A 10434-nucleotide genomic window follows, 5' to 3' on the forward strand; every position below is an offset into this window, starting at 1 on the left:
TCGTTCAGTAACATAACATAGTAAGGACAGCTGTCGCAGTGCGGATTTCGGTTTTTTTCAGTTGTTGTAGAACGGAACGCATTACTGAGGGCCTACCGCGAATACCGAAGTTTGCAAATTACAGGCATCTTTCTCGCTTACTTCAATTAAGGCGTATTTAGAGTGACGGAGAAAGATCCCCGGAAATCGCGAAATTCGGTGTTTGCGGTAAGCCCGCTGCTGACTGTCAATTTGACGAATGATGGAGGTGTTGGAGAATGTAGAAATTAGAAATTATTGATGAAAAATAATGATACGCTTCTAGTGAGACGTGTAAACAGTGATAGGCTAGTGATCGTTTAAGTTAATGTGTCGGTAGTAGTTACACAACAGCAGCGAGATGGCGACGCAGCCGAGTGATCCGACGGAGTTTCCGCCCGAGATCATTTTGAAGCCCCTGGCGTTGGTGGGACTCTCAGGGTTGGACACAGTGAACAACGCCGTGCATAAGGCCGTATGGGACGCCTTCAGCAACAACCGCCGCTCCGAGCGCGCCGCCGTGCGCTTCAAGCTGTTGCAGAATACATTCGAGTTTCCCGTAGTCAAGCCAAAGCGGAACTCATATGAGTGGTACATTCCCAAGGGCATACTCAAGAAGAACTGGATTCATAAGCGAGTGGCGCTAGTGCCCTCCGTCGTCGTGATTTTCTATGACATGGAGTGGAATGACCCCCAGTGGAACGAGAAGATTATTGAGTGCGCGTCGCGAGTGCAGAGCATTCGCGCGGCTGTGGAAGGTCACGCCACGCGCGTCGCCGTGGTCGTGGTGCAGGACGGGCTCACGCCGCCGCCCTCCGAGTACATGCTGGGCGCTGAGCGCGCGCAGGCCCTCTGTGCCGCCTGCGAAATTCAGTCAAAGGCACTTTTTGTATTACCCCACAATGACCATCTCATGGGCTACATAGTGCGACTCGAAAACGCATTCTACGATATTGCACAGAACTACTATCATCATGAAACTAAAAACATAAAGCAGCACCGAGACCACCTGAACAAGACCACACATCAGTATCTTTTTGTGAGGCACCAATTTAAGTTAGGCTTCTTGAATGAACTCAAGCAGGACCTGAGCACTGCACACAAGCACTATCTTCATGCCTACAACAACCTGCTGGAAACCAGAGCAGTAGACACCAACATGCATGAAGTGAGAACTGTGGCTGGTTATATCAATTACAAGCTCTGTAAACTACTATTTGCCTTAAATATGGCAAGAGATGCTATAGCACAGCTCAAAACACACATTGAGAGGTATAAAAATAGAATTGGCCCGACAGAGCTGCTGTTTGAACATTATGCATGGATTGCGAGACAGTATAGTGCCTTTGGAGAGTTATTTGATGAAGCAATACGAGCAGGGCTTCCAGCTATACAATCACAACACCCAGGCTTCTATTACCAGTATGCGGCTCAGTTCACAGTGAAGAGAAGACAAGCAATGCGCTCAGTTTGTGCCGAGGCAACCCAGTATCCTCCTCCGCCCGATCCTTTAGAAGGTATTGTAGAGTTTTACGGGCAGAGGCCATGGAGGCCTGGTCGTCTCAGTGCCGATCCTCACGATCCACAGAGAGAGCAAGCAGCTGTACAGGCCCTGCAATATAATGAAAGGATCTTCAATCACTCTACAGTAGTCATCAGTTTTCTTGGCAGCGCTATCTCGCAGTTCAAGACGTTCCATTCGCCGCGCATGCGAAAACAGCTTGTGGTGGAGATGGCGAATGAGTACTATTACTGCGCGGACTATGGCAAGGCACTGACGCTGCTCAGCCACATGTTGTGGGACTACCGGCGCGAGCGTTGGTGGTTCCTCGCATCACACGTACTGAATCGCGCACTGCAGTGCGCGTATCTCTCTGCTGTGGTGCAGGACTACATCCAACTGTCTCTTGAAGCCTTGTCTAAACACATTCAAGTGCCAAACAATGATAAGGACAGGATCTTCAAGAATATCATGGCTGTGCTTAATCTGGATGTTCCCTTGGCAGAGCCGGACTTGCCAACGGCGGCCGCAGCACGCGCTGCCGAGCTCTGGCGAGCAGCAGCCGAGCGCGAACCGTTTACCGTCAACGTCGACATGGCGAACATATCCAGCGTCCTCGAGGTCAAACCCAAGTTCACCCAGCAGAGATATAAAATGGACGAAACTATAGAAATCGAAGTTTACGTGCGACTCTCTTACGCTACGACGCTCGAGGTCAAGAAAGCTCTAGTTACACTTTCGAGTCGCACGGAAACTATCGAGATTCCCATAACGGGCAGCGGCAATACCATTACTCTAGAAGGAGGGAAAGTAAAGAGGTTCTTGTGCCAATTCAAATGCAACTCCAAGGACAACGGCTCTGAAATTACGATCAAAAATATTTCCTTTGCATTAGACAATGATAAGAAACGGAAAATCGTCTTGAACTTTAAAATGGAAGAGAATAAGAACATGGAAACAGCCATCCACCCAGAGCTGCTACACTTCATTCACAGTCCTAAAGCTGACTACGAATTCGATAGCGTCGTGCCTTCGACGATCGCCCACATCGTGGCGCGCGAGTGCCGCCTGTCCAACAGCGTCAGCAACCAGAGCCCCGCACTGCAGGGCGAGTGGTTCCCCTCCACCTTCACCATAACAAACGACGAAAACACGTCCGTTTACGACGTCAAAATCACTGTCTCCTTGCTTAGCACTCCTGATAACCAGAACCCTGAGGCGGTCACCGAGTTGAGCCTTATAGAGGGACAACCTCAGACCCAGCCTCTCCAGATATCGCCCGGGAGCATTGATAAGTCCTCCACACACTCCAGCACATTCTTCATGAAGACTAACAGAACTTCCACAACCACTGTCCAAATAAAAGTCTCATACTTCATTGATCTTCCAGAAGTCTCCAAGCTAGAATGTGTCAAGGACTTTATGACAAAAATACCTGTAGTGAAGCCTTTTGAAGTTTCAACAAACTTCGTCACTATGAACTTCAAACCTATCTCTAAGTGCTTCATAGATGACCCTCTTATTGTCATGCCTAATGTTAAAATCCTAAGTCCTTGGGATCTGGTGATAGTAGATACGGAACTAGAAGTAGTTGATTGTTTCAAATACGCTGATGAAATTAAACCTCAGTCTTGCATTAGTAATTTAGAAGTGGCGGAGAAAAATACGGCTGTGGACGCTATTTGTATTCAGGCGAAGTACAAGCCTAAAGATCATCCCACTAGGGTGGGGTTGTATAATATCAAGTGGAGGCGGAAAAGTAACACAAGCGGGCACTGTGTGATGAGCAGTACTGCCTTATCCAGCCTGCCTATTGAAGAGTGTCCCATAGCCATAGAAGTCAAATATCCCGAAGTAGTAGAGCTACAGACTTCAGTTCCACTTAAGTGCAAATTGTATGGAAAGTCAAACAGCCCAGTGAGGCTCATGCTAACAGTTGAAGGGTCTGATGCTTACATGTTCTCGGGGTATAGGAAGCTGTCTGTTACTGTGCCTCCAGGCGACTGTGTAGAGGTGTGTTACAACATCCACCCACTGGTAGCCGGGAACACGTCACCCCCGAGACTAAAAGCAGCGCTAGTAGGTGACCACCCTGGACAAGATGCGCTCCGGGAGATGTTCGACAAAACTTTTCCTGATAATATATTTGTTATGCCTAAGTACAAGAAATAAAATCTATGAGATGTTACTTTCGTTTTTATTGGAATGTACATAATTAAACAAATATCTAGTTTTATTGTAGTTACCTTATTATTTAAATAATAAACGCAGTTATTTTGTTATGTATGTTATTTATTTAAAAATACCTATCACAAGGTTTGCATACAATACAATTTTTCATTCATTATTTTGTAATATAGTAATAGTACTTAATCTCTACGCAGAGCAAATTTCTCCTCTTGAATACCATTTGCTGTGATAATGAGGATATAAATGCTGTCCCCTGTGTAGATGTCTCTCTCCGCCGCACTGATGAATACATCCTTGACGAGAGCTAGAGCTTTTTCCCTAGGCAGAGGTGCTTCAGTTACATTTTGCATGTTCTTCAGACCAATCTGGTTATCAAGGAGGGGCTGCAACTGAGCGCCCGCGGAGCCGCCGGCGCGGTAGTTGGAGCGCTCGCAGTGCCCGATGGGGTCGTAGCTGTACACACAACCCTTGCCCTCTCCGTCCAAGCCAGCCAGAACATTAGAGATGTAGTATGGGAAGAACCGTTTGTAGTACAGCATGGTGGAGAGCATCTGCGCCACCGCGGGCGTCGTCATGGGCTTGTTGTGCTCCTGCTCGTACATCTGCATGCGCGCCGCGAGCAGTCTCGTGAGCGTCAGCGTGTCGCACCAGCAGCCCGTCGCGCCCAGCACCGTGCGCGACGACAACTGGAACAGCTTCTTCTGCTCGCGTGTGTAGATGGAGAAGCCCGTGCTCAGCCGGGTGTCCGCTCCGATCACCGCATAGTCATCGCCGGCGATCGCGACTACGCTGCCGCCGTTGTCGGCGTACGGCTCGAAGCGATGCTGCACGGCGCCGGGTACCGCGTACTCAGGGAAGTTGCCTTGGACGTTCAACATTGTTGTTTTAAATTAAAATTTAATTGGATTATTGAAATGAGTACAAAACTTTGTTTAATTCGATGACATGCAAAATTCACGCACAAGCAGCTATTGCAAATTTGACACTTAAAGAAGTATTGCCATTAAAAATTATTTCCGTGGGATTTTATTTCTTATTTTGTGATGATTATAAACATATCTCAAACATAACTTTTGACATCAGATAAAAACAAAAAAAAATGTCTATGATTTGTGGCTGACGTGTATTTAAGTTTATTGAGAAAGCCGACTTTATTCACAAATTCGTCAAAAATCCAAGAAAATGACCTCTCTGATGTCCGTAATTCCCAAACTGTACCAAGAGTACACCACCAAGACATCCAAGAAGCTGAAAATTATCGACGCTTACCTCCTGTACATTTTCTTGACCGCTGTGATTCAGTTTGTGTACTGTTGCCTAGTCGGCACATTTCCGTTCAATTCCTTCTTGAGCGGCTTCATCTCCACCGTCAGCTCGTTCGTGCTCGCCGGTAAGTTTATACGTATTTTTTTCTAAGTTAAATAACAAGTTTGTAAGTTGGTACATTACGATCAATTGACTCCACTTAAGCCCTCTTGTTTATCTGTTTTCAGTCTGCTTGAGGCTCCAGGTGAATCCCGAAAACAAGAACGAATTCCAAGGGCTGAGTGCAGAGCGCGGCTTCGCTGACTTCATATTCGCTCACCTTGTTTTGCACATTGTAGTCGTCAACTTCATAGGTTAAGTTCATTTATAATTAATTTTATATTTTCTAAGAAATACATGTTATAATATCTAACACGTATTTATTTTCATCAACACAACTTCAGTAATATAGGGGGCAGATTGTTGGGTACAATCTCCTACAGTAATATCTTACAAGACTAACAGTAACAATATCAATTATTACCTTACAGAGCCACTTGTGCTTGTTAACACATTCACTGCCGGGAACCCACCTGGTGGGCGCTCGTGAACTTTGTTCAGATGCCGGACAACCCGCTGGGCGGATTGTTTTGTACGCAGCTATAGACCACTGGTTTCTGGGGTAGTGCACCGTTGTTTGTCTGGCAACGCTGGGCGGGTTGTTTTGTACGCAGCTATAGACCACTGGTTTCTGGGGTAGTGCACCGTTGTTTGTCTGGCAGTGAATGTGTTAATTTCATGCACTTGGTCATGTAGAAGTGACTGCACAGATTAGATTCAGTGTGAAATTACTTGCAAAAGGGTTAACTGGTAAAGAATGTCTTCTGGCATTAAGTTCACCTTTACAATTTTTTATAAATAAATATATTTTTTTTATATTAGACTAGCTTCTGCCTGCCTGCAAGATAGGGCACCTCTTAGTTTCATATTTGTCTATTGTAAACCTTATCTTAACCTATGTAACTTGTAGATATTGTAGTCTATTTGTAAGTGGTAAAATGGATTGGAATGTTAACCTATCCAAGGACACCTACAGTCCTTGTTACTTGTCATGCCCACAGCACCAAGGACAACTATAGGTGTTATGGCAGACGCTGTTAAAGTAACCCTTACACTTTCAAGTTATTTTTACATTATCTCCCTTGCACCGCTTAGCGTTTGAGTGATGTTTGTGTTTATGACATAAAGTATTCAAAAGGTTAATGCAAAAACTGGGAAGAAATTGGGTAGGTAGCAAAAAACAAGTTCATTTGAATTATTTTTATTCTTTGACTAGTCTTGAATCAATTTTACAATAATTATTCAAACAATATTCCTTAAAGATAATTGTAAATAAATCAAAGGGCTAGCTGTAAATGAATGCCGACAATTTTAAGTACTAAATAATCTATAATTATAAATCAATCTGATATAATACACAATGAAAGAATTTGGAGCCTAAATCTTTATATAACTTATAGATAGTCTTTTGAAACCTACTTTTTTACGCTTAGGGCATATGGGATAGTAATGTCCAATTGGACTAAAAACATTTCAAGCATCATAAAAACGTGATGAAAGTAAATAATAATAACATATGTACCTATTTAACTTTAAAACTGGGTTTTATACAGCATGGGCCATTAAACCTGACAGATTTTAAAGGTCTATTCTTGACCGCATTTAGAGACTAAAATGTAAAACAAAATTTCCTGTAATCATCTTGTTTTAGAAATGAAAGAGATTGTTGTTTTTGAAAATTTGTTTCTGTAATAACTTAGTGAAAAACGCCTTTTTAGCTGTGGCGCTGCCAGTATGTGACTTGGTTTAGACATACCTACTGATACTGACAGACATTAAAAAGTTTTAAAGGAAACACAATTTTTGTCTGTAAATAACAAAAAACTTTACTTATTCCTTGTAATGTTTATTTTTTTCGCTATGATGTTAAAATAAATAACGTGTCTTGTGTAGAAAACACGCAAAATTAGTTTGCCTTTGACCAAAACTCATATAACATTTTTTACTCCTTATGACCTCAAGAATGCGTGGCTAAAATCTGTCGGGTTTAATTGGTCCACGGTGTATAGATACATTTGAAAGAATATTACTATAAATATGTGTAAAAAAAAGAGTACATTATTTCAGTTTTTACATTTTAAATGTTATTGAAATTTGCTCCATATAAAACCCAGGATTAAAAATAGTCTATATTAAAAAAACTGTTAATACTAAAACTATTCAACATCAAGTCCAAAGAGGTGTTAAAAATGGTATTAGTTCGGAGCCTCTAACACGGGCCCAACATTTTTACCCACAACAACATTTAGTTTGACATGTCGCGGTAAAGCGGTAAGTGGAGACATGTCGGACAGTGAGTGCAACATATTACTTGTAGACCTGCACTATCTGCTGCCACAAAAAAACTTAAATAAATAATACTGGGTGATTTTGCGGTTGATCCTGAATGTCAAAAATGAGTTTTGAGGTTATGCTAGACCAATATCCCCATGGGAATAGCCACATAATCGCGAAAAAATTTAATGAACACCCTGAAGGCCTGAAGTAGGCAAAACGTATGGGCACATGAGTAGGTTTTTTTTCCACGATTTTCATATTGGTACCATGGATAGCTTGTTCGTTATGACCATTTTAATACATTTTTGATGTTCGGTATCATGACCGCAAAATCACCTAGTATGATGAGTAGAAAGAAATGATCAACATTTCGTTAATATGGACGCGAAATTTATACATTGTCAATATAAAAATACACTCTCAAATACTTAGAAAAATAAACTTTCTGCCGCTAAAAGCAACAAGGCCTGGGGCCAAATCAACGCCCGAGTCGTGACGGTGTATCCTCTTTTTATCCCCGTCGGGCACAGATGGAAACAGGGGGCCTACCGGGAAAATCGAAATTCGCAAAGATCTTTCTCTTTTGCTCTTACTAAGACGTAATTAGAGTGACAGAGAAAAATGCCCGCAATTGACGAACTTCGATTTTCGCGGTAGGCCTCTTTATATAACTTATTCCCGTTTGTCCCCGCCTCATGTATACACCATCGACAAATGGGAATACACCATCGTGACGTCACGAGCACGCAGCGAGATAACGGTTCCGATCTTTTCATAAACACTACCGTAAGTAATGTAATGGCTCAATCACATATTCTCATACAATCTCATCAGGAAGGTCAATGTACTGACAGAGACAGCTAATGATCGGTGGTAGACCTTATTTCAACGCAATAAGGCTTATCAACGGTAAATTAATTGTGTCGACAGTGGTCTACGCATGTCTCTAGAGATTATAAATTAAAATGCATTCACTAACTGGGACACTGATTGTGCCATTACATAACGTTAATATTATTTTGTTAAAACTAATTAAAATATCACAAAAGTTTAAAAAAGGTCACATATTCTAAAGATAACTGACATTTCCAAGCTAAAGGATACTTTCTAATTTTGAGTAGTCAGTAGGATGTTGCCACCATAATAATTTAATTAGAAATCGTCCTTATTGATACCGATAGCCTTTGAAACATCCCGAATATCTGCCAGTTTCTTCGTCGGTCGTATTGGAGGTGCAATATTTGTATCAACTGTACTGTGTATTATGAAAATAAAGTCAAGACATAATTATGCATTCCGTCTTACTTGGCACGCCAACTTCCAACCAGATATGAATTTCTAATACTTATGTTGTTTGAAAATTTTTTTTTTTAGTATAATGCATTTCTGAGATTTAAAGTTGGTTTACCAAATGAGAACTTTTTGGTTATGGTTATGTAATTTCCAACAGCCGCACAAGTGAATAAATGACCATATTATTATTATTATTATTATTATTATTTAATAAGCAGGCAGGCAGTTTGACAACTGATATGACCTGTATCCAATATTCATAAAGATAGTTATCATGAACGATATGTTATTGGATAGGTGTTAAAATTATATTTTCCTGGCAAACACGCTTTTAAAATTTAGCTGTTCTAAGTATAACATACCATACAATTTGAATTAATATGTGAGGCGCATATTTAAAATAAGATTCAAACATTTCGCTACACCATTGTACCGTTCGAGTTGCTGAATAACTCAGAAATAATATTAGTTAATACAACTTCAAATAACTTTAATTTACAACTGGTTTGTGATACTTTCGCAACAGGGGGTCTAGCCAAGATTACAATCGCAGATAGAGAACGCCAATAGAAACAATGTATGAATGAAAATAGTCACATGACATTTCGTAGCATCTGTCATCCAATACATTTTTCTTTCCGTTTGGCGTTTGTCGATATACATTTGTCATCTTGGCTAGGCCCCCAGCACATTTTATTCAAGGCTAAGCTTTGTGGCGACCAGTTAAAATAATTCTTGTTGATGAATCCTATATCGCTGCAGCATGGTTTAATCGCCAGTCCAAAGTTTTAAGAACAGAGTTAAGAGGCCCACTGATTACCAGTTCGCCGGACGATATCAGCAAGGAAAAAGGCTCGGGAAAACGCCCGTCATTTTGACCATAATTTAGGACCCATTTATGAGTCTTTCGTTTACAGTCTATGGACGTCATATTTAACCCTTAAATGCATGTTTTTTTTTCTTTTTGCCTGAAATTAATATATGTGTTACATAATTGTTTACTGTTTCTGGGAAAAATAATAACAACAATTAAATCATCGATTTTCACTGCTAAATAAGTGTTAGAATTCTAAAGGCTAAAAGGCTAAATCATGAAAAATCATACTACTATCAGAAAGATAAACTATTTGTGATATACCTAGCTATCATAAAGATATTAAATAGAAAATAATTGCAAACCTCGAATAAACCGCCTAAATCACATACTAAAAATTACCAACTTTTCCAGGTTTTCTGCCATTTCGTCTTAAAACTATTTTTTTTAAAGTACTGCGCAAATTTGAATAAAACATCTGAAAGTGTATTAATTTACGATCGAAATAATTAATAATTATACAGAACTAAATCAATTTCATCTAATTATGTATAAAATTATATGTTTATTGTTGTGTAGGCTGCATACATCACTATGCATTTAAGGGTTAAACAATGTCAACACATATAGTCTGTATCTTTAGGTATTTAAAAAAAGGTAAACAAACAATTTGTACATTTTCGGGTAGTTTTAATATTTATTGGTTAACCAACCAAATACAAAACCGCCTGGATCTGTCATTGAAGGACCTGACTTTAAACGTACTTTATTTGATCATGTAATGTTTTCATCTACCCTCAACTTAAGGAGCCATTTGAGGGTAGATCTTGTTTACCTTTTTTTAAATACCTAAAGATACAGACTTATAGGTGTAAGAAAGTCTCTGTTGCACGGAAAAGGGTTATGCTTACAAAATGACGGGCGTTTTTCAGAGCCTTCGATATCTAGCCAGTTATTCGCGATCGTAAGCTTTTGC

General features: G+C 40.7%; 3 protein-coding genes across 3 annotated transcripts; 2 read left to right on the top strand and 1 right to left on the bottom strand.

The window, feature by feature from the left end:
* Positions 1 to 106: 106 nt before the first annotated feature.
* LOC133527448 (trafficking protein particle complex subunit 11) lies at positions 107 to 3801 on the top strand. The gene has a single exon (XM_061864464.1). It carries the CDS (start codon positions 380 to 382, stop codon positions 3689 to 3691), a length of 3312 nt encoding a protein of 1103 aa, XP_061720448.1. The 5' UTR covers positions 107 to 379; the 3' UTR covers positions 3692 to 3801.
* LOC133527472 (proteasome subunit beta type-1) lies at positions 3791 to 4706 on the bottom strand. Its single transcript, XM_061864498.1, has one exon. It carries the CDS (start codon positions 4585 to 4587, stop codon positions 3889 to 3891), a length of 699 nt encoding a protein of 232 aa, XP_061720482.1. The 5' UTR covers positions 4588 to 4706; the 3' UTR covers positions 3791 to 3888.
* Positions 4707 to 4823: 117 nt separating this feature from the next.
* On the top strand, positions 4824 to 5387 carry LOC133527473 (dolichyl-diphosphooligosaccharide--protein glycosyltransferase subunit DAD1). Its single transcript, XM_061864499.1, has 2 exons — positions 4824 to 5099; positions 5203 to 5387. Exons 1-2 carry the CDS (start codon positions 4892 to 4894, stop codon positions 5331 to 5333), a joined length of 339 nt encoding a protein of 112 aa, XP_061720483.1. The 5' UTR covers positions 4824 to 4891; the 3' UTR covers positions 5334 to 5387.
* The last annotated feature ends 5047 nt before the right edge of the window (positions 5388 to 10434 follow it).

The sequence above is a fragment of the Cydia pomonella genome, chromosome 18, assembly GCF_033807575.1.
Source record: "Cydia pomonella isolate Wapato2018A chromosome 18, ilCydPomo1, whole genome shotgun sequence".
NCBI classification, from domain to species: domain Eukaryota; kingdom Metazoa; phylum Arthropoda; class Insecta; order Lepidoptera; family Tortricidae; genus Cydia; species Cydia pomonella.

What these genes read in the sequence shown, in the direction of transcription:
- LOC133527448 (XM_061864464.1), top strand. Translation starts at nt 380, where the DNA reads ATGGCGACGCAGCCGAGTGATCCGACGGAGTTTCCGCCCGAGATCATT.
- LOC133527472 (XM_061864498.1), bottom strand. Translation starts at nt 4,587, where the DNA reads ATGTTGAACGTCCAAGGCAACTTCCCTGAGTACGCGGTACCCGGCGCC.
- LOC133527473 (XM_061864499.1), top strand. Translation starts at nt 4,892, where the DNA reads ATGACCTCTCTGATGTCCGTAATTCCCAAACTGTACCAAGAGTACACC. An exon ending in CAGCTCGTTCGTGCTCGCCG is followed by an intron (nt 5,100 to 5,202) that starts GTAAGTTTATAC and finishes ATCTGTTTTCAG; the next exon opens with TCTGCTTGAGGCTCCAGGTG.